Here is a 23867-nt window from a genome sequence, read left to right as displayed (position 1 = left end):
ATGAACAAAGTACTACAACATCACACAACATGTATTAGTTTAAGATCACACATCTGACTCACACTCTCCACACTCTTCAAGCCACTGCGCAGGTTGCCAATATCTTTCTCCAGTTCAGTCATGCTGCAAAAATAGAGAAGTGATGATTTAATGTGAAATGGAAAGCGACCAAGTCGAGCAGTTGTCCGTCGGGTCTCCAGGACTCCACTTACTTAACTTTGGCTGCCTCTTGGATACTCTGCAGGTCCTCCTGGAACTTGAGGACTTTAGGGTATTTCTTCTCTAGGATGGTGATCAGGTAGTGCAGAAGAGTGATATTTCTACAACCACAGAGACAGAAAGAGACATGTCAAATGTGAAATATATTGCTATTATTTCATCGATATCAAATTCCCTGATCCAGATGTGGCTTTTTTTAGAGCTATTGCTGCTCTGTCCTGTCACTGACTGCAAGTTTTGATGTTACAGCTAAAAAATGTTCATACTTGTCAATACTGGATTTGGTATCGGCAATCTTGTTGAGCGAAGACACTTTAAATCCGTAAGCGTTCCCCCTCTGTCCCTTGTTCATGAAGTTTCCGAAGGCCAGCACCACCTCCAGGAGCTGCTTCAGGTTCCTGCTGTGGAGGATTTCTTTGGAGGCCTTGGTCATAGCTGACATACCAAACATGGACAAAACAAACGTCACTAAGCGTTACACCTTCAGGTTAAACTGAAGCAGCTTCTACACCAGTGACATGGCAAATATATAACAGCAAACATCTGAAAACATTTGAGTGTTGGCAGTAGAAATACTTCAAAGGAGAATATTTAATAAAGAATGATATCACTTCTATGTGAAACGCAGAGTTCACCTACCTTCAACTTTAGGTTTTATCTCAGCTATCCTCTCTGCAAACTTCTTTTTGAAGTATAGAGACTGCAGCCGCTGCTGGTAGTGGTTTATTCTGGACAGAGAATGGAAAGTGTGTCACACAAGAACAAAAATAGACAACAATATTAAATCCACACATTCAAAAAGTAGCCACAAACATGGATATTAAGCCTATACAAAAAAGAGTCAAGTCTGTGTGCTGGATAAAATTGCACACACAAAGTTGTGGAAATGACGCTGACATTTGGCAGCATTTTGGTCTTAGCTTATAAACGACTGACTGTGCAGCTAGAGAATGCCCCAGTGACATCTGTTCTCCAGTCCAGCAGCGATTTGAATACATTCAGATGACAAAACTGCTATGCGATAGCAAATCCCTGAAAACAAATCAAACGTGTTGTCCTTTGTTCCCTTACCCTGAAGGACTCCGTTTACAAAACAGAAGCACTTTTTTCATATATTAAAACTCATTCACCAAGTCAACGGACAGCTGTTGTTCCCTGCTCTACAGGAACCAAGTCAAAGAGGGAACAACAGCTCGTGTTCCTCAGCAGGTTCGACCTGCAGAGCTCCGATCTGTCAGATCTGTGGTTAGACAAAAAAACCCCGAAGTACCTGCTCATCTCATAGAGGAAACGGTCGGGTTTAGCCATTCGGTCGAGCTCATGTTTGTGCTCTTCCAGGAGATCCACATCGCTCTTTTCAGGGACAAACTTCAGCAGCTGATGGGGCAGAAACAAAACATAACAACACTTGTTAATTTGTACCACAGTCCACGAGCAACGGATTCCCTGTTAACCTGCTACTACATCTCATGGTCTATCTTCAATGCACAGCAACAAACACAAAATTATACAGCTTTTGCATTTAAAACATGAGGTATGTCATCTGGAAATCAGTTATGCAGGAGTTCCAAAGCACATTAAAGAGCTCAAGTTTGTAGAGCCTGCATGACTTCACTCTACATAGAAAACCTCCAGCCACTAAATGAAACCAGATTTAATTCTTTACATTCTGTGTCCTTCAGTGAGTTTCTCCTCTACTCTGCAAGTTGCTTATTTATTTTATTTCTAGCTGTGATGTACTGTTAATAACTGACTTATTTTTCCTTACACTGTATTTCTGTGGGGATGTAGATATGTTGCTATACATGGCCAAGGGTTCTGGGTCAAACACAGCTGGAATCAGATTTTTCTGATCTCTCTCTCTGTGCCAGCAAGCAGATGTCTTATTCCCACTGTAACCTGGCTCATTTAGACAGACTTGCATGTGCTCTGCTGCTGCTTGCTGGAATCTTGGTGACGTACCTGCTCCAGCATGTCTTTGGGAAGGTCCTCCTGTTCATCCACAGTCAGAATGGCTCTCTTTATCTCGTCATTGGAAAGCTTCAGCCTGCAGGGCACAACAGAGGAGTCCATTAAACAGGCCTGTGATGCGTCACTCATGTTTTTGTGACGATGAAATAAACCTACCGAGAGAGGAGAATGTTGCAGTTTTGAGCTCGACGGCCATCGATGACCGACAGCTCCTTGACTTTTTTAGAGCTCAGCATGTCATCCTCTGCCTCTTTCTGCGAGTGAAATGATAAGTGATGTGTTTTGTTGTTTTTAATGTGTTAAGCTAATGATATTATCACATACACCCTAAATCCCCAAAAAATACAGTTCAAAGTCTGAAATCAGTCACCCATTCATGAAAACATGCAAACACAGCAAACGAGTAAAGGAAAATGTCGCCGAACAGGAGAATATTTTGTTGGACACACTGAGAAAATGTAAGCATAATAAAACAGGAAATTAATCATTAAGTACAAATGAATCGACAAAGAACGACATGAGCTCCAAACTGTATATCTACTGTAACACGAGAGCACTCACCTGTTTGCTGTTATTGATCATAAAGAAGTCCTAAAATGCAAGCAAGAGGCAGGGAAGATTTGAGCCGTCATTAGAATAAGTAAAGCAGTTACGTGACTGCAGCCCATAAAAAACAAACAGGAAGATGAAGTTTACAGCTCATTCAGCACTTAATGACAATCCATCAGTAATGAAGTGAGCAGCAGTGAGACGTAAGCTATTCAATGGGTCGATACGTGCTCATTGTTCACATGCTGCGCACACATGGACTGAGTGTAGTGTGGTTCTTGTTTAGTGATTGATTCCACCAATCTGAGTGACAATGCAGGTACGTTTGAGTTATGCCTGAACACAGTTTGTGCTGAGCTAAACATTTTGACATCACTCTAAAGGACATGCTCATACCTGTTGATACAACCAAGACCACTGACTGAATATCTAGTAAACTGATTGCAAACAAAAGATGACAGGGAGCAGCTTGACTCATGCATTGTGAATCACAAAAGCAAAATTTTAAAAAAGAAAAAGAGGCAAAAACAGCATTCCAAATATTAGATGTTTAAGATGATTCAAGCACTTTCTCTAGCAATTCCTGCTTTTAAATTGTAGGGTTCATTTTTGTACATTGCAAAAATCCCCCTCTTTTTTAACTTTGAGAAATCATAACATTCGGCCCTAACCCATCCCTCCCCATACCTGCTGCCTCTGATAAGCTGAGAAAGTCTTTTCAATGTCATCCAAATCCAAGATTCTGAAAACCTTTGCATCGTCCACGTCCATCCACACTGTGCCCTCCAGTTTATTCTGAGTTAAAGAGAAGGATGTTCAAGCTCTTATTTACAGCAGAGAGACGACACTCACACCTCTGAGACCGTTCTCACCTCAGCTAACTTGGACCAGTTGAAAGATTTAAGAGCATTGGATGGCTGAGGAATGTTCTTCCTCTTCAGGGACGGTCCTAAGGGTGCCCCTGGGGGGGGTGGGACACCTCCTATCGGTGGGCGACCAGGAGGAGGTGGGGGTCCACCTGGTGGAGGGGGTGGAGGAGGTGGAGGAGGCATCATGCCACCAGGAAGAGGCGGTGGTGGAGGAGCAGGGAACAAACCTCCAAAAGCTGGCATAGGTGGAGGAAGCAGGGGACCCCCGGGGGGACCTGGGGGAAGGGGAGGGCCTCCAGGAACAACAGCTGCCTGTCTCTACAATGAGAATAAGAAGAAAAAAAAAACAGTAAAATGGGTCAGAACCCCTGCTGTTACAGGTTATACCTGGAATCTGTTCAAGGATCTGTTGACCATAGTAAGAATGGAGCATTAGGTTTACCCTTTACTGTTAAAATAATTCAACATTCCAGGTTTCATGAAGCAGGAGTTCCTGACCAGAGAGGTCACATGATTAAAGTGATATGAAAGTAATAATGTTACTCATTTCTGCTTTGGTTCTTATGAAAATACTGCATAGTTTCCCTGCTTCAGGCTTCTAACGTCCCAGAGCAGACGTTCACAGCTCATGAAGAGTTGTTATTCCAAAGGATTGAAACTCCAGAAGGGAGGGGCACACTGTCATAGAACACTTAAAGTAATATTTGTGTTTTTTAATACATTATCTTTTCATTTTTTGGCAATTTATTGATTTTTTTTAAATATTACATTAAAGTCCTTTTTGTCAAATAAATCATACGGCTCAGTCCACTGGGTCTGTTTTTTTTTTTACTATTACGTGAACTCGATCACCAGTAGCTGTTCAAGTCAAACACTACAGTTGATTAGATGGTACTGTATTGTAATACTGTAATATGAAGCAAATATGAAGGACATCGTACGGTGCTGAGTTCATGCAGTCGGGCAGTGAGTTCGGCCACTTGTTGTTTGACGTTCTTGTGCTCGGAGCTCTCCTTTTCCAACTTTTCTTTCATCTTGTTGAGTGTCTGCATCATGTCCTCTTTCTCTTGAGTCTTTGCATCGCATTCTCGCTCCTTTTTGTCAAACTTTTGCTGCAGGTCCTGGTGCTCTATTTTAGGAAATCACAGTGAGACATTTAAATACTGCTGTAATAAGCTCATTTGATTTCACTTAATCGATAATCACCAACCTTTTCTCATTTTCTCTGCCTGTTCTTTCCATTGTTTGACTTCATTTTCATTGACAAGCCTGCAGAAAGGACAGGACAGGACACACATAATCAGCATCTACCAGAACAGTTCCAGTCACTGATTATCTGAGATTCGTTGAGAGGCTATTTTTGAGCACACAGCTCGTTAACAGGAACACAGCCTCTGTTACAGATGCTATTTGATTCTTGTTATCATTTAACATTTAAGAATTTAGAGGACTCACATCCGTACAACGTTCTTCACATTAAAATTCTCCAGTGGCGTGACATCGGGGTCATGACCTTTGTCATTCTGCAAGACCATCTGCTGGATGATTCGATCTAGCAGCAGCCAATACTGCACCGTGTTACCGCTCCTTTTATCTGAGGAGAGAACATTTCCCATGTTGAGTATTTTTATTGACTTATGGGATTCTAAGTCATAATTCTACTGAAGTTTTGAAGTACTGATTAATTTTGACAAAACAAAAAAATACCGATAAGTCAAAGAGAAGCCCTTTTATTACAGGCCACATCCAGACGACCAACACATTGACTGAGGTATGTCAAAAATGTTTGCGAATCAAATCATGCCCGGCAATCTTATATTTATTCCAAGTGCTATAACAAACTTGCACTTAAGGTATTCTTGAGTGTAACCGCAACTCTTAAGTGCAGCTCAAGTATTTAAATGAAGTGGGAAACTGTGGACTGAATTTATTCACTACAAAAACAAATATAAATCAAAAACATGAGTATTGAGTATCGAGATTGGCAGGGAATGTGCTTATCAAATGTCTTGTCTAACTAATGCGGACAAAGTCAACATCTCTATCTTTCTGGCCAGAAACCAGAAGGCACAGCTGTATTGTGTGTCCTGAGTTAGTGATACTGCTCCCTTGTTTGGGTTCATTATATTTCAGAATATCTTGAATTCATCTTTCAAAAACATAATAGAATAAAAAAGATCTGAACTGTATCTGATGGTGACTTATTGATCCAGATGTGATTTGTAACTCAAATAAGGAACACACGTGGCATGAGGAGACAGTGATGCAGGACAGACATAAAGTGCGGGTATGCATCAGTGTGGTTCATCTTCTTTCGGATGAGATCAAAAACTTGTGTGGCACTTTTGGTGTCTATGTGCGCCTGGAGGGGAAGAAGCAGAACAAAAGCTTGATCAATACCCAGAGCCAAATATTTCCCTGTTGGAAATCATTTAAAAAATAATGACCCTCACCGACTCAAAACGTTTTGACAAAGCCAACTCATCCTCATTCCGCAGCATCTCAAAGTAGTCTAAATGCCTGAGAGTGTGACAGGAAAAGACTACATAAGAGCAGAAACCTGCAAATGTGATGCACTTTTATTTCATTTCCTATCTAGAAGTCTTTCTAGAAAGTCAAACAGTAGATCTGTAAGAGTACAACACATTATCTCATCACCTGTTTAGAAGCCGTTTGATGTTTCTACACAGGAATCACCTGCTTTATAAATAAATCGATCCATTGGGGAATTTTAAATAATTTTGTGATTTTTCATTTACATAAGTCCTTATCGCTTTGTCTTGACCTAGACTTCTGATCAACAAAGCAGTGGATTTCTTTCAAAGATGTGACTAGTTTTAGAATCAGACACCACTGTTTCCTGTTCCACTTACCTGTCTAATGTAGAGTTTTCATGAGAACGTAGCTTATCAATCACAGGTTGGATCCCCAGCATCAGAAACTCATATCGCAGATGGATACGGAATTCCAAACTTGTCTATTTGAAAAATTGAATTAGATTATGAAATAAAAGAAACTATGTTTTAAAGAGGCTCTTGGAATAGTGGCTCAGGGACATAATAATCTACTTGTGTGAAAGCAAGCATAAATGGTCCCTGGTTTACCTCTCCAGCACCTTGACTCAGCACTGCATTAATAAAGGACATGATGGCTGTTTTCAAGTTGACCTCGTCTCTGTATCGACCTGTACTCCGGTCCAGATCATTTATCAGTGTCTGTAGGATGACATGTCATTACTATTGTGAGATATCTTCATACAAAGTTGCTTCTAAATGACTTTACTTGTCCTCAAAAGATTTACAACCATCATGCTGGACAAGCAACCCACCTGGAATCTGGTCCTCTCGCAGGCAAAGCGCTGGTAGTGCAGCATGGCCTCCAGAATCTTTTTGTGCCCGCCAGGGACTAGGCACACAGCACCCATGATCTCCAGCACAGCAACCTTGGTCTTGATGTTCTCTGTGGCTAGGCTCTGAGCGATTATATTGATGCTCTCGGAGTGAGACAGGACATGGGCGCGGCCCTGCGAGTTGTTCATCAGCGCTTTGATGCAACCTATTAGAGATGTGTGGATCTGTGATTCTGTGGTTTCGTAGTCCATGCTCTTCAGGAAATTTAGGATACATGTCAGGCCATCCAGGTCGATGAAACGTGTCACAAACCTGACAAGTGCAGGAACACAGATATCAGAGGTTCAACAACAAAAACAAACTGGAAACTATGTCATATGCATAAAATTGTCCTGGAGTAAAGACATCATTGCCAAATAGCTCCAAACGTGACAAGAATCAAGGCTCCACATCTTTATAGTAAAACTTAATAATCCCCAGTGAAGTAATGGTAACTCCAGATGGACTCATTTATACATTTGGTGGTGATGATAGACGATTGTGATGATGTTATCCATAAAGGATAGAGGAGATGGAACGATGATAAAGATTTATCACCTCATGGGTTGTGTCCTCAGAGCAGTCTTCAAGCTCTCAATGGTTTTGTTTCTCTCTTCCTCATCTTCTTTCTCCAGAGTGATGAGCGTTTTTCTCTGCTTGACAAAAGATTAAACATCTTTAAGATCTAATTCAAGCAACAATTCAACACAAACTAATGGCAAATTTTCCTGAGTTTGAAAGACAGGAAGATCGATGCTTGGAAGAAAAATACATTTACGTAACACAAAACAAAATGCTGGTTTAACTAGCATGGTTTAACTACTAAAACAAGTTATATCTTCAGTTTAGTATCTTCAGTTACTAAACAGAAGATATACTGTAATAGGAAAGGTAACAAGAATGATAATAGTAATATAAAAACATTAAAAACATATACAACATGAGTAGTTGTCATTTTTTGGCTCACCACCAGTTTCATCCAGTTGAAAGTTGCTAAAGTTGATTTATGCAGCTCTGAATTAGATTTGGAACTTTAGGAATTAGGGAAAAGTCTTATAAAAGGAAAAGAAAATCCCACAGGAAGAGCAAGAGAGGAAGGCTCTTTCATCCGGGACCACTTTGGGACTATTTTTCTAACAAAGGAATAAATAAAGTGTGTTTATTACTTACAGCTGCCATTGAATTTAGCTGATCTATGTAGTATTCTGGCCAACTAGTCGCACTTTTGTTTTCTTCTTGTTCCTGAAAAATAAAGAACAACAGAATCAAGCATTCCTAGCACTGTGCCAAGTCGACTCTTTAAAGTTACAAGCTAGATAAATAGGGTTTATTAAAATGAACTGGTAGTAGTCAGAATGTAAAAAAAAAGATAAATAGGAAATATATCTGAGCACCACACAGGGACAAGGGGTTATTTGGTTCAGGTTTTATGTTTCAATGCATTAAACAGAAGTGGAACATCATTAACTGGCATCATAAGATATGAAACATACAAATGACAACAAAACACATGAGCAAAGGAGGTCTGGTGTAAAAATAAAGGCACTTGTCAAAAACAGAGCAGGAACTTTAAGTAGGGCGACACAGATACGGAGCCCGTTTTATCATCAAGCTTCACTGAGTGTCAAAAGGTGCAGGAAAGAGAACACAGCTGCTTAAGAAATCCCAAGATTTGCAAATGAATGTTGGATTGTGGATTAAGGATGTGCCCTGCTTTCTGTTGAGATTATCTCTTAGTGGCTACGTGCGTGCGTGTGTGTGTGTGTGTGTGTGTGTGTGTGTGTGTCCATGACACAAAAAAAAATGCAACCCATTTCTTAGCTGATTTTATTTTCTAACTGAAGGGAAAATACTGAGGAGAGAATGACTTGACCATGACCTTGGCTTCTACATGAAAAGCCCCCGGCTTTCATTTTAGCCCTTGCCCCATTAAGCACAAGTGAGCTGTGACCATCAGAAACAAATTGGGCGTCAGTTAATAATTCAGCCTGCAGAGACTTGGCTACACAGGCAGGGCTTTGGTTGGTCTGAAGGGATCAAGCAGCGGTGGAAGGATCTGATCCTGCTGTTCCACTCAAAACTGCAGCCAGCTTGACCGTGTGGCTCCTGGAAAAAGTTCAGTCCACTGGTGGAGCAGGAAAGAAGATGGAACCACTTCCTTTTGCATCTTAAAGAGATCATTTTGAACTAAACGTCTGCACTGACTGAGATATCTTCAGTTTATTTAGGATTATGATGACAGAGGGAAGAGCGGAGAGTGGTTCTAGGAGTTCATTTTTCCACATTTGAGAAAGATCAAAGAAAGATGAGGAAACCGGAGTCAGTGGACAAGGAGCTAGGATAAGAAGGTGCATGTCTGTCCACACAAGAGATTCTTTTTATTTTTTGTAATGAAATATGAAACCGAACTGTAAAATCTGTGCTAACAACCATATCAGAAAATCTGCCTCTTGGCAGATGATGTACCGCAGAGGAGCGCTGATTGAAAGCAGGAAGAAGATTGATTCTCAGCAGCATGATTTCATCAGCTCAGGTGCCTGGCCAAACCAAACAGCTCTGGCTTTGCTGCTTTAACAATCTTATCTTCTTTGGCCTTCTGAAGCCAACAGACAGCTGGCATAAAGCAGATCGCCATGCCCTCGACACTGGCGGTCCAAGAGGACCCTGATGATGACACCTTCCTCCTGCCTCACAGAATTTGTACCTGTGGAAGTGAAACCTTCCTGTTTGACTTGGACAGCTTTTGCTCCTTTCTCTGTGCATGCACACGCACTTTCACACATGCTCTCTCTGGGCTCTGTGAGTTTGTATCTGGGCCAGAGGTTGCTGCCAAGTCAGCAAAATCGATGCCTTTCTGTCTCTCCTTCCTCCTTCATTCTGTAGGTGGATGAAGACTGGGCTGCATTACATCCTCCTCCACCTTCACGACAACACTGAAGCCCTAAGTAATCTCTATAAACCTAAACACAGGTAGAGTAACATCTGGGTCCTGACAGTATTCCTACTGAGCCTACTAATTGGGACACAGTAGAAATGGGAGCATCCACTGCGCTGATTCCACTTCGACTACCCTCCCAGCTGGTTCCTACGAGCTAATGGACACTGGGGCCAATGCACGCAATCAGGACATCAACGTGTTAAGAGGCAAGTTTGACGCTGAAACAGAGTAGTTGAGCATTTAGGGAAAGATACATGAGATGAATGAAGCTGTGTCATATAAATACAAAGCTACAGAAAATTTGGTTTGCTTTCAGTTTAGGTATTTTGATTCCACACATTACAAGAATATGGAAAAATGTAAATTGCAGTTTTACCATGAGATGTGTGCTGGACTAAATGTTGGGCAACCAGTGACTTCCTATAAGTTCTGATATGAGAATCAGGTCAAAAATGTGAGTGAGCATTATTAAAATGTATCTTAAATTTTGATAATGCTCACTCACATTATCAAAATTTAAGATAAAGAGATTAACATTAATATTTAACTGACTTCTTCATACGACAGCAAAAAAACATTTCAATTTCTTATTAGTGGATTTTGTATATTCCAATACTTTGTGGATGTAATTTTTATTTTTTGCACTTTCTGCAGCTATTTCTTTCTGTGTTAACTGAACTAACATGCAAAGTATCCATTTAACAGTTCAAACCATAACACTCCTCACCTCCACTTTTTGGCCAGATGGAGGAAAAGATAAAATGTGTATGTGCTACATTTCGTCTGAACAGGCTATATGCTCCACTCTCACATGCGGCCTTGAGAAGCCTTGTGGTAAAAATGTGGGGGCACATTCTGTTATAGCTGCAATGCTAAACTCCTGTCGATCTAAACTAGGCCAGGCATGTGTGATTTCCTGCATGAAGAGGAGGGATTAATTTAGAGAGAAAGGAGGAACAGCTGACAGTCCTTTCATTGTGAAGACAAGACATAATGAACTATGACGCTGTCACAGAGAGGTACAGAATGTTATAGCTACACCAAAGCTTTGATGGGGCAGGTGTTTTATCTAAAAAGAGAAACAGCATTATTAAAAATCCTCCTTTTAAGGAAGTGTGCTGGAGGACAATCACACAATGAAACGTGAACCTCAACATCTTTGAAGTCGAGAGAAACAAGAGACATCTTTTGAATTGTGCAGTTTTGGCACATATTGTAGTATTTTATCATTCTTTACAGTGGCTACTCTGTTAGGGGACTACATGATGGATCAGACTGAGTTTAACATTTTATTCCTTCTACTCATCTTTATTTTTAGATCCAACTATAGTAGTATTCATTTAAAAGAGTAATCCATGGTGGAGATCTGGTAAGACTTATTATGTAGAAATGGTAAATTAAGTAATTAGACAGTACTTTTGACAGGATTGGAGTAACATAAAATTAATGGCAGAGGCAACACAACACAGGGTGTTCATGCAGTAGTGAATGTACCAGTACTATATTTCAGAATTCATTATGCAAACAATATTCAGTTGCTCTGCAGCTGGATTGTGGCGCCTGATGTATTTGACTTAACATTCCTTTACCTTCTTTTTGCTGCAGTAGATTTGCCACTTCTTCTCTGCAGGCAGGGCAAACATGGCTTCCCTGTGTTTCTCTGTGAGGTCGAGCTCATCCTGCAAAGTGGAGGGGAATAACAGCAAAAACAGTTAAGAAATGAAATGGGGTTTTCAGTGGAAGTACGTAAATTCTACATCACATTTTAACAATGAATATACCTTTCTGCACACAGTCAGTAAAGCAATCACTCCGAACGGATCAATATCATCAAAACACACAGATGTGCTGCACAATTATCCATCGCATAAAATCCAGACATGTATCAAGACAAACATCTCTGCCTTTTCACCAAAACGTTTTAGGAGTTTCATATTGTGATATTTGTGCTAAAGATCATCACAAATAGGTGTGCATCACAGTGGACTTATATTCCGAATCAGATCATATGTCTTTTCTGCTCTATATGGGTGAGTACTGGGGGAGAAAGGGAAGGCATGGTCTGTCTGCTCAACATGTGGTAACACACATCTGGAGATAACATGCCTCTCAGAGATGATGTTTCATGGAGGAACTGGAAGGGTGCTGCTGTTAAGTGTTTGACCAAACACCAGAGAGCTTTCTGTGAAAGTCTAAATGCACATAACAATAGTACATTTGTGTTACACATCAATGGTCCTCTGTTTCGCTTTTTAATACACATTAGTTACATTCTTCGACAATTATGTTTCATGAGAATGCTTTCAAGTTCTTAAGTTCCAGGACAGTGCACGTTATTTAAACACAAACAAAGGTTTATTATTTCTTAGTTGTTACTTAAAAGGAAAAAATTAAATTAAGCTAATGTGGTTCTTTATGTTTGAAGACAGTTACTCATAATGGGAATTGCCTTCAGGAATCGTCTTTGCTGTCCCCATCAAACCCTGTAAGTGGATGATCAAATGTCCTTAAATGGTCTTGTGGATGGCTAACTGAGGTCATGAATTAGGATCCACACATTTAATAGAAAGCACTGAATGAGAATACACCACAAAATTCAATAGCATTCTTTATTGATTCTTTAGATCATTAAGAGCAGCTGTTAATGATCTGTCTGAGTGAGAGTGGCTCCATCTTTCTGGATGCAGGGGGGGGGGGAGCTTTACCATGACTTACAGGTTTCGGAAGGCTCTGCATATTAATCTTAAGTTCCAAAGTTGGCTTTAAGTGGTCGTAACAAAGCAGATGGGCAAACTGGTTCCACATTTTTCCAGTGAGGCTTTCCCCTTTTACACGCACATTGTGGCTCATGCTGGGTGAATATAAAAGCACGTGGCTGTTTTCTTTTCATAAACAAAGCAACTGAAAGCCTCCTTGTCGACACACTCAACTCACTCAATTATGTCTTCATAAAGGGTGGTGGACAAAAACAAGCAATTAGCAGATGGAGGAGGCTGAGACACTAAGGGTTCCTGAAGGAGGTCTATTGATGTGCAAAAATGTCATTCTTAGATTACTGAGGGAACCATAGAAGGGGGAAATGGGCAGAAAAGAAAGGAGAGCACTACAAATTAGAAGTGACAATAAGACAGGAAGAGTAGAAGCCCGGCCTCGTTGCTCAAACAATCCGAAAGATGGGAGGAAGAGGTGTTTGTTAGTGGTTGTCTAGCCATGTAAATCACAGCTAAGATTTCATGACAATAAAATGTAATGTATACTAGGATAAATTTTAAACAGCAAAAACAATTATCTTCATCATAATCATCCTACAAATTCATGAAAAATATCATTTCCACTGTGTAATTGGCAATATTTATCTTTAATATCATTAGCATTATGCCATTTTTTAAAGGGATAATCTTAAGAATTAAAAAGAGAGAAGAATGCTCAAAAGTTGTATAAAGTTAGAAACAGAAAGACAAATAATCAGTACATCTTTTTTTATAAAAAAACAAACCCTGAAAACAATGATCTCATAACATATGTGATATTATTGTGATTGTGATCATGTGAATGGTTTAATATTGAATCTCAGATCTGTCTCCCAAATCACATGTTGAGATCTGTGTTCTGCTGAATTTAAAGTTTAAATGAAAGGAAAATGTAAAACTGTTTCAATGAGGGTTTCTTCAAGTAAAAAAATATTATAATCTGTATTCTGAAAGACGTAAACCCCAAGACTTGTAAAATCAGAATCTACAGCTATAAAACGGATGACAATTTTTTAAAGGGAAAACTTCCTTCAACATCTGGACACTGTAGACTTTGGCAAACATGGTTAACAACAGGAGTAAACAGAGCGTTTGTTGGGGACTTCTATCAGCTGCAGATGAACACACATTTGGTCCTCCAGTGGGTATAAATTACGGTATATTTACAGCAGACCAGCAGGATGTCTTATGTGGGCTTCTTTCAAAATAAATAACACGACCATACAAAAGACAAGTCACTCGGTGTAACAATGTGACTCATTCATTCGATTTTAATACTGTTGAACAGGAATGGAAGTCTGAAGCACAGATGAATTGGATATAGCAGATCTGAGCGAAAAAAGTAACCCTGAGTTTTGGTCTATTCAATTGCTAATGGTAAGAAAAATATAGTTTACTTATTTAGAAAAAAATAAAGGCTGAAACCTTGGGCAGTACGATGGCACAGTCGGTAGCGCTGTTGCCGCACAACAAGGCGGGTCCGGGTTCGAGTCCCACTCTTTGCGGAGTTTGCATGTTCTCCCCGTGTCTGCGTGGGTTCTCTCCGGGTTCTCCAGCTTCTTCCCATCTCCAAATACATGCGCTTCAGGTTTAGAGAGAAAATTGGTCGTTCCATTTGCCCGTAGGAGTGAGTGTGTGAATGCTGTATGTCTCTGTATAGCTCCGCGGTGCACTGGCGTTGCGCTCAGAGTTTGCCCTGCCCCACGCCCTATGCCAGCTGGGATAGGCTCCAGCGCCACGTGACCCGCGCAAGCGGATGAAGCGGGTAGGAAGATGATGCTGAGATGAATAAAGGCTGAAACCTAAACATAATTTCTTACATTGCCATTCATCTCCTGATCCTCCACAAGAAAAAGCAGAATAAAGTCTTACCACCAGCTCAGAAAACATGCCATCCAGCTCATCGTATCCTGGCATCGGTAGCGCCGGCTCCATGGCCTGCAGGGCAAAGTCCTCCCGTAGTCTGTAGGTGATCTCTGGGTGATCACTGCTGTTAAAACAGCAAAAGATGAAGGACAGGCCACCACGGCCACTGCCAACACGTTTTCGAGGAGCCATGCTTTTTCAATGCGTCCAGCTGGTCAGGTAGGGAGGGTGAGAGGCTCCTTAAGGACCTCTTTACAGCCTCTTCCACCTCAGAGTTTGGCCTCCGTCAGAGAGTACTGTGGACACAACACAGAAAAGGAACATGATGACTTTTCATGATAATGTCAAAGCTAGTCTCACACAATAAAACAAACAATAAAGCTTTCTCTGAGACTGATGAACAACAGAAGATAATAAGGTCCTTGAACAGGGAGTGTCTCAGCTCCACTCATTTTTATTTCCATTCTTTTGTGGCATAAAGACCATCTCAACTGTAGGTAAAATATTCGCATTAGAATGGCGCTAAACAAAAACATTAATAGTTTCTGTTCTCTTATATGAAATCTGCAGCCCCACAGTAATACAATACAGCCATGTTGTCATGAGTAGAGGCAGATGATGCATACCAATCCAGGCTAGAAGTCTTTTTATAACTGCTCTACCTCAGTAATTGTTAATGATGTAGGGTCATTTTTTAAGGGGAAAGTACAATGCTCTGGATCAGCAAAATATTCAATTATATCGTTTACACAATAGAGCCCCGTGAGAGCATAATGTTTGAAATAGAGACCATAATTTGCCAGGATTAGTGCATTCAGGCCTTTTCATCTCCCTTCCTTCCTACTCAGCTTCGGCTTTCCTCTAAAGACCAAACAAGCAATGATTAGAGGGTGTGTTCACAATGACCACGGTGGGAGAGTTGTGTTGGGATTTCTGTTGTTTCAAAGACTAGCTTGTCAGAGTGGGTCAATAAAAAAACATGGTCGAGACACAAGGAGTGAAAATGGGGGAAGAAAAAAAAAAAAAAAACAGAGTGCATGTTGGCTCCTGGGTTGATTACACATTTGGTCTGTAGCAGCTGCATTTCTATCAGTAATGCAGGAAATGTGTGCAATTCTGGTTGGTTACTGCCAGATCTGTCCTGCACATGGCACATGTAAAAATACATGTCAACTCAGCTGTCATGAATGATCAGCATTGAAGAGGAGGGTTGAGCACATTGCACAAGGTTTTTCTCTGCCAGGTGAGGATTCATGTTCTTCATCATTTATAGCTGTCTGTATGCCGTTCAACTCCTTTAGTCCCCCCAAAAAAACCAACAACAACTTGATAACCGGATGTTTCGGACATATGGTGCCCAGAGAATGAACCTAGTTGACTTTGGTGATCATCCAACTTCAGGCAGTGACATCCATTTGGCATTTGTGAGTGAGGATAAATATTTATTTTTATTCTGTCCAAACTATACTTGATATTCTTGATAATTATGTCTGTGTAGGTTCTCAGTCATCCAGGTTAAGGTAAATCAAGAAGCTCAGAACTGACCAAACAACCTAAAGCAAGTCTTTTTTCTCTTGATTTGTTCTAGATAATTACTGTAGGTAACATAACATTTTAGACTCAGATGGTAGAGCATCGTAAAAAGAAAAAAATACCTAATCAATATCAATTTTATTCATGTGAGCATTTTACTATGTCAGCTTTAGAAATTTAGCTCAACTACCTTGATTGCAGAGCCTTTAGGGCCGTAGGCTCTGATGGAGACTGTCAGTCATGCTCTTAACTGTCATCTCTTCGGATCACATTTTACCTGGGATTAGACTGACCTACACACGCAACATTTGTTTCATTGCGGTTAATCAAACATCAATAGTGACAGGTCACTCTAATAATAAAATACACTGCCCGGCCAAAAAAAAAGTCAAGCACTCTAATATTTCGTGGGACTGCCTGTAGCTTTGATTGCGATGCGCATTTGCCACGGCATTGTTTCGACAACCTCGTACAACATCACAGCATTTATTTCTGTCCAGAATTGCATTAATTGATCGCCGAGTTCTTGTATTGAACTCTGCAAGGTCTTCTCCAGCACATCCCATAGACTTTGAATGGGGTTAAGTTCCGGACTGTGGGGGCCAATTGATGTGTCAAAATGATTCCTCACATTCCCTGGACCACTCTTTCACAATTAGAGTCCGATAAATTTTGGCATTGTTGTCCTGGAATATGATCGTGCCATCCGGGAGAAAAAATCCATTTATGGGATTGCCTGGTCATTCCGTACGTTCAGATACGCAGCTGACTTAATTTTTTTGCTGAATAATATTGCTGAGCCTAGACTTGACCAACCGAAGCAACCCCTGATCATAACACTGCAATTTGCTTATTGAAACCCAAACGGTGACTTTTTTTTTGGCCGGGCAGTGTACCTTAAAGGAGGAAACCTTTTCAGAAAAGGCACAGCTCAAACATCACAGAGAAAGCATGGTTTGATTGGTTACTAACTTGTAATTGGTACAATTGCTCAGAGACGGAGAGCAGACGGCTACAGTATGTGCTCTCAGACCTGTTGGCTCTACTACAACCAGAAATAATGGAATAAAGTGCACAAGATCTCTCTGCTGTCTGGTAAAATAAAGATGTAATATTCCAGATAGGCCTGAGGACAGCATTGCCATAATGTCAGACAAGAGCTCTGCAGTCTGCTTCTCTGTTGTGCAGAGCGGTCTGTTGCTAAACATCAAAACCACAGAGGTTGAACTGCCCAGGAGGAATTACTAAAGATATTTTCTTAGTGACCAACAGCCTGCCTGCACAACCAAGTTCACTTGACCCTCACAAGTCCTTTCCCAAAAGCTGCACCCAGACAGAAAGAATCACAAGCAGGGATCCAGTCTAAATTTAAGATGGTCAGGATACTCACTCGATGGCCGCCTAAGATCACGGTTCACTAAGCATGGAGGGCAGGTCACAGCTAATGTTATCCATTTTAAAACAGAAAGTGAGCACATTTCCAGGACAACTTTGTCTAAGTGGAGTCATTAAAATGTCACTTTGGGTAGGTCAGGTTTGTGGTCTACTTATATAAAGACAAATGCCATCACTGTCCAATTTTAGTCACCGTTCTAGTTAATATATGATTTTTCTATTCAAAAGCAACACTTTTCTAATTTGGGACAACCTTGAGAGCTTTCAACTTTTTCCAAACCCAAGGAATTCTCTAAATCCATCATATAGTATTTATAATGTACCTCCATTTTTTAAGTTTTGCTTTAAATAGCCATCCATTAATTTTCTGTTATAACTTGCTCTCTTTAGGGTCTCTAGGGGATGACCTAGCTGACACATCTGTTTCAACTGATAGTGGGTGAAAGGTGGGTAACCAGCTCATTACACAGCAAACACTCAAAGAGATACACAATCTTGCACACTAATATTCACAAATGGCAGGACCTCATAATATTTCATAATTTTGGAGAACAAGATGAAAACATGGAAAACAATAAAGATCCTCATAGAAAGGCACAAAGTAACAGCTTTGAATATGTCTCCTTAAAGTGACGACGGTCATGAAAACAGCTAAAGGATGAGGGCAAAAACATAATATTTAATGATATAAGATTTTGGTGCAAGGAAAGCTCTGTATGTTATGTGCGGCAATGATTGTCTAATGAGAAAGACTACATCAATAACGTGTGACTATCACTTTTGCCATCTCTTTGTGGCCGACAAACATACACAACTCACAAAACTAAATAGTGAAAAATGCCATTTCCAGTTCCATTTCTGGAATAATCACATTTCTCTAAAGGTAGCAACAACTAAAAAAACAAAACAAACAAACCTCAAAGTATACCAGATAGCTGGGGTCAGATGACTGCATACGGGTACATGTATACAGAAGCTCACCCCAACTAACGCATAGATATTGTATTTGTTTTGACACATCCTTGACTTTGTCAAATACATTAAGAGCAGCCTTAGAAGCAGCTGCTTAGCTTCAATCTCACCATCTATTCCAGCATGAAGGGAAGTTTCAATTCAACGCCTGTTTGACCATATTAGTCCAGAATCTACCCATCTTTTCCATTAGCTAATGCAAGCTGTAAACTTTGTATAAACGTGCGAGGCAGAGTGGGACAGGGTTGGTCTCCCTCCAGCTATGAGAATGTGTCAATGTAAAACAGCTAGACTATGTGGGCACAATACATCCAGCCACACCACAAGGGAAAACAGTGGGAGCATTTCAAACAGTTTGGATATGCAGACACTGTGTTACTGTAAAATACTTGTTTGTGCAGTAATTGTTAACCTGGGAGACCCAAGGCCTCTGATATCAGCCTCAGGAGGCTGTCTGTCAGACGGTCAAGGTTCTGCACATAACAGAGGCCTGTTGGAACAAGAGTACATTCCGCTCATAGTCAGGTGAACCTTGTCACCCAAATAAACACTTACATGGTCACCTGCTCTCACCGAGGAAGAGGACAGATCAATTCACCCATGTGCACGTGAACAGTATTAATAATGACCAGTAGTTATCCTGACAATAGGCATTCAAGAAATGCTAACAGCCTGCTAGTTGATAATAATGCTATAACAACAGCAGTACTTTCCACATAATCAAGTAGAATGCTGTTTATCAAAATGTAAAACAAATCTTGGAGAAACATCAGGACTTCTGTTTACAGAATGAGACAGTTCTTTTGTAGTCATTCATACATATCCGATTATTAAACCCGCCCACCCAGGGTTAGACAAAAACCGTCTGTCTTTGTCTGTTGGAGATGTCTATCCTTGGATAGGCTAGTTGTTTTTGTGGCCATGTGGTTTAGATAGTGACCTGGTGTGTGTCCAGGACCGTAAAAAGACTCCCAGTATTTGTGTAGGAGAGTCAACTGGTGCAGGATGCGTGCCCATTAAGCAAGTCCAAGTGTCAGATCAGCTGGAGAAAACACAGAAGCCAAGAGGAGGATTTTAAGATAAACACAGAGACACTCTTACTCAACACATGTGATTTCAGAGATGACCTGACATTTTTTCATGCAGTTTTTGTCTTTCAGTTTTCCGAGACCTTTTACTTTTCTGTCTTTTTGTTCAGTCTTGTCTTTTTCAGCCTCATCTAGTTTTCAAGCATACTTCAAGATTGATATTATCTGCTCAATATTGTCAGCACTGACTATAGGTAGCCTCTAGTGGCAATTAAGTGGGTTGTATATCATTAGTATTGCTGTTGCTTAATAGAAAACCACTACAGGGAGAACTGTTGATGTCCACACACAAATATGACAAGAACAGCAAAGTTTCTGACTAATGACGTCTGCAATGAAACTACTTATTGAAGCACATTTTAATTACAGAAGTGCAACATATAATTGAACAGTCATCATGCAATCTGTCATAAAACAATTCCCGTGCACCAACTGCAGCAGAAATTGAACCTTGGAGAGAAACCTGTGGGTGACATCTTCATCCTCAGGTTTCTTCATCAGTGGTCTTACATATAAACAGTATGTGTGTGTGTGTGTGTGTGTGTGTGTGTGTGTGTTTGTGTATTCAATGTTAAGATGCGACTAAACAGCAGTACAACTCTTCTGTTAGAAGTCAAGCAAAGCAGCTCTTGAGCAAAATGCAAAAAGTAAAAAAAAAGTGAAGTTGTGGGTATTAGGGCCGTGATGACAATTAACACGACACAATAACACACCGCAGGGTTGTTTCAATGTGAATTGCTTAGAAAACTGCTTAGAAATGTCACTCATGTGCTCTAATTATTAGTATTATGCCATTTTGAAATGTCCTTGAGCAAGGCACAGACATTCTCCCTCTTCCAGGTTATATAGTCTTATATAGTATGTAATATAGTCTTAATGAAACACACACAAAAAAAAATTAGTGCAGTGGAGACAGTGTGTGATCTAGTGTGCTGTCTAAACAAAGGTAAAACATATCAGTAGAATAATTTATCACCCTTGTTGTTTGGCTGATGACTGGCAGGACTTCTAGACCACACTTTATCTCCTGTGTTTTCACAAAAAAAAACAAAAAAAAATTCTTGGTTGTGGGCTGCATACATAACATCAAAAATAGAAGGAAAAAACCGTACTGTTTTCTGAGCTTATACTTTCTGTACAAAGTTGTTTTGGTGCGATAAAGGCTTGCAGTTTTGTTTAGTAAAAGGGCTTTTTCACATTCCTCTGACCCAAGATGAATGTTTCCGTGCTTCAATCATTTCTTCATCGTACTCAAATTATTTCAGGAGCATGTAGCTTCAGCTATGCTAACAGAGGGCCAAAAGATATTCAGTGCATAGAGGTTAAACCAAAAGGGCTTTTAAGTGTATTGTTTTCTTAAATCCAGTTAAAATGCAATGTGGTTTAAGGATTACAGTGTGCTTTAGAAAACCCCTGTAACTATTGTTCATTAAAGTTGGTCATTTATTTTGGATCAGTTTGGACCGCTGCAAACAAAAGGCTCAAGAGCACACAGTGAAGGTTTGTGGTAGTCCTTTCCTCTAAGCACAAAGCCTGAGGTAGCAGCCACCCAGGTACAAATCAAGCCAGTGGACCAGGAGTGGCTGCTTAGCCGGATGAAATCAAGACCATTTTGTGTCTACCAAAATAAAAAAAGTTGCGCAATAAAAACAAAAACACTGGAACTCCCTCATGCTTCTAGCTCAGAGGCAACATGGGTGCCTAGCTGAAAGCAAACAGAATTGATCTATTCATCAATATTCTGAAACAAGCTGTCCTCTCGTGTTCTGCTAACAGCTTAATATCACCCAGTACTTAATAATGAGAAGCAAATAACAGCGCCGTTATAGAAATGCTGTCTGGCAGGTTAAAAGAAGATTAAAATCATTCTCAACTGGGAGCCAATCAGAAAACACATCAGCATCATGACAGCTTCAGTCACAGAACTGGTCAGCTCTGATGCATGTGTTGTTATCTGCATTCGCATTACAGGATTGTGTGTCAAGATATGACAAAGGCATGACCTCTGGAACATTACTGTCACGTGGCTGTGGGAGCAGCGGCTCTTGGATTACAGGATTAACATACAGGGATGCAGATATAGTACAGAGAGATGTACATTTGTACAAATCAAACATCTTGATGTGTGTGGAAAACTGACATTTTTGTTTTCCTTACAAAACATTAAATTAATTGGAAAAACACTGCTCAGTGCAAATTTGTTTGCTATATGGTATTTTGGTGCTATTGTATTTTGTTTGCACTCCAATAAGACCCGTCATTCAAATAGAAAATGCTGAGGCAGCAGGGTCAGAGGTTTCTCTCTAAACTGCCCCTAGAAATATTTAAAATTATTTCATGTGAGGTTTTCAAACCAATTACATTAAATATGATTTATTAGGCATACTGCAGTGTTGGCAGGCCAACACTAGTATGTGTTGTCAGTGAAAGCAGGGCACTCTATTATCTTTGTCATATACAGGTAATTCAATTGTTTCCACATCGTCCCTCATTAAAGCCTGAATATCTTCCAAACGGACAGCTGTGGCTGGAGTGTTTTTAGAATCCACTTGCATTCCACAGATTCACAAATGTATTCCGTTTTCCTGATTGTACCGTAGTGCTCACAAAAATGTGAGGTACGCAGACCCTCACTTATTCAGAATCTGTAATTTCAGCTTCAGAAAGAGCTGTGGTTACATGAGACATTATCACAGTCATTCTGTGATGGACTAGATTAGGTGAAGTCTAGTTTTTGTATCTGTAGCCACACCTGTTTTAGACAGTCAGCTTGAACAATCTGATCAGAAAACAAAGGAAAGACAAAGGTGAGTGCAGGTAAAAGGAATGTCTTGTTGTCTGACAAAAAATCATTCACTCCAGCTTTTTACAGGTTGCTTTTTACCTAAATGGTCCATTTACTTACACTTGTCAAATGATTACAAATCAATCATGTTATCTTCCATTGGATGGAAAAACAACACTTAAATAAGATATAAAACTAAATGTTATCTAAAACACACTGAACTATTCCATACCTCAACCAGTAACTCAGTGGTATTTCCCTTTTACTCTTACATGAATGAATAATAGCACAAAGCCAAAAAAAGAACATTTCAGGGAGTGTTCTGCTGAAATGTAGGGAGGACAGAGATTAAAAAGTATGTTAAAAGCGGCTGCTCTTTCTGCAGGCAGGCTTGTCAAACTTGTTCTGCAGACAAACCCTTCAACCCCCCACTCTAACATACAAGCATTCTTCCTCAGGTCAACACTTCAAGTGGAGGTTAGATTCAGGGCAAAGAGGGAAGACACACATGCGACAAATTCTTTGCCAAGGTTTTAGCACAGGCGTCTGGGTTATAATCCAAATCACTCTAGTATGATTAGTTCAATTTATAAATAGATTTTTAAAAATGTGACAACATGCAGTGAGTTACACACTGCAGATGGTCACATTGCAAACATATACCCGTTTCCCAGTAGCAACTTAGCGTTTGTGATCTGTTTTAGTCATGCAGTTAAGTTTTGACTCCATGGTTGCCTCAGATATCTGAATTTGCAGTACTGACTTGAATGTACCGTGTGCAGTATCCTGCAAGTGCAGGTCCCTGTGCATACCACATTGATCAAGTTACAACCATCACAGCACATTTCGGTAATCAGAAAGAAAAAAATTACAGAGTGTGTTTGTAAATACAGTTAATGACGACTCAGCACCGAACCAGGGGTACTTCTCTCCAACATGCTTCTGCAGTTACCAGAAATTTCTTGGAATGGTTTTGGAGCAGCTCAATTCATTTCAAAATGATTACAAATTCCAACGCCATATGCACACATCAACTCAGCAGCACCATAGTTTGTGCTTCAGGGTGCTTTAACCTAAAATAAATCAATCAATCAACATTTATATAGCGCTTAATCACATTTCAAAGCGCTTTAACAGACAGAGAAACCCAACAAATGGTAAATGCTTGTTGTATCATGACCGTTCATTCCCAAAACAGTGGTGTTTTAATGATGACACAGCCTGCTTCCACCACTTGCATTATAGACGCAGACTATTTTGTGTGCTTGGACCTGATGTACAACAAGAAGAAAAAAGGACCATCAGGACAGTTCTGTTTGAACTGCAGACTTTGCTGAGTTTAAGAAAGCTTCTCCAATTTAAAATTTCTGTGCCTCTCTGACTCTAGGTTCAGGTATTCTGAGGGTCTGTGTGTACGGAGATCAATCCACTTCCTTATGTGAAAAAGAAGTTTCTTTTTAAACTATTGCATTTTCAACACATCTTTTTTTGTTTAAGAAGGGCAAAACAGTGCATGAAAAACCTTTTGCAAGTACAGAGGTTG

General features: G+C 40.1%; 1 protein-coding gene across 3 annotated transcripts in view; it reads right to left on the bottom strand.

The window, feature by feature from the left end:
- The window catches only part of LOC137613075 (disheveled-associated activator of morphogenesis 1-like), a 43280-nt gene that overhangs the window by 3386 nt on the left and 16027 nt on the right, over positions 1–23867 (bottom strand). For 2 of the 3 annotated variants that reach the window (XM_068341922.1, XM_068341923.1), the window contains exons 2-23: positions 14558–14847; positions 11525–11614; positions 8168–8239; positions 7556–7650; positions 6937–7270; positions 6713–6823; positions 6482–6585; positions 6062–6128; positions 5853–5970; positions 5064–5202; positions 4819–4877; positions 4550–4737; positions 3612–3926; positions 3427–3534; positions 2752–2781; positions 2347–2444; positions 2182–2266; positions 1490–1596; positions 859–947; positions 486–654; positions 213–320; positions 63–123 (exon numbers count right to left, since the gene is read on the bottom strand). In XM_068341922.1, the coding sequence (XP_068198023.1) occupies positions 63–123; positions 213–320; positions 486–654; positions 859–947; positions 1490–1596; positions 2182–2266; positions 2347–2444; positions 2752–2781; positions 3427–3534; positions 3612–3926; positions 4550–4737; positions 4819–4877; positions 5064–5202; positions 5853–5970; positions 6062–6128; positions 6482–6585; positions 6713–6823; positions 6937–7270; positions 7556–7650; positions 8168–8239; positions 11525–11614; positions 14558–14743 (2733 nt within the window). In that variant the 5' untranslated portion in view covers positions 14744–14847. The remainder of the gene's footprint in view (positions 1–62; positions 124–212; positions 321–485; positions 655–858; positions 948–1489; positions 1597–2181; positions 2267–2346; positions 2445–2751; positions 2782–3426; positions 3535–3611; positions 3927–4549; positions 4738–4818; positions 4878–5063; positions 5203–5852; positions 5971–6061; positions 6129–6481; positions 6586–6712; positions 6824–6936; positions 7271–7555; positions 7651–8167; positions 8240–11524; positions 11615–14557; positions 14848–23867) is intronic. The other variant, XM_068341924.1, reaches the window with a different exon arrangement.

This window comes from Antennarius striatus, chromosome 19 (assembly GCF_040054535.1).
Source record: "Antennarius striatus isolate MH-2024 chromosome 19, ASM4005453v1, whole genome shotgun sequence".
NCBI classification, from domain to species: Eukaryota; Metazoa; Chordata; class Actinopteri; order Lophiiformes; family Antennariidae; genus Antennarius; species Antennarius striatus.
The sequence above is the reverse complement of the archived record's forward strand: the minus strand, read 5'-3'. Positions and strand labels throughout refer to the sequence as shown.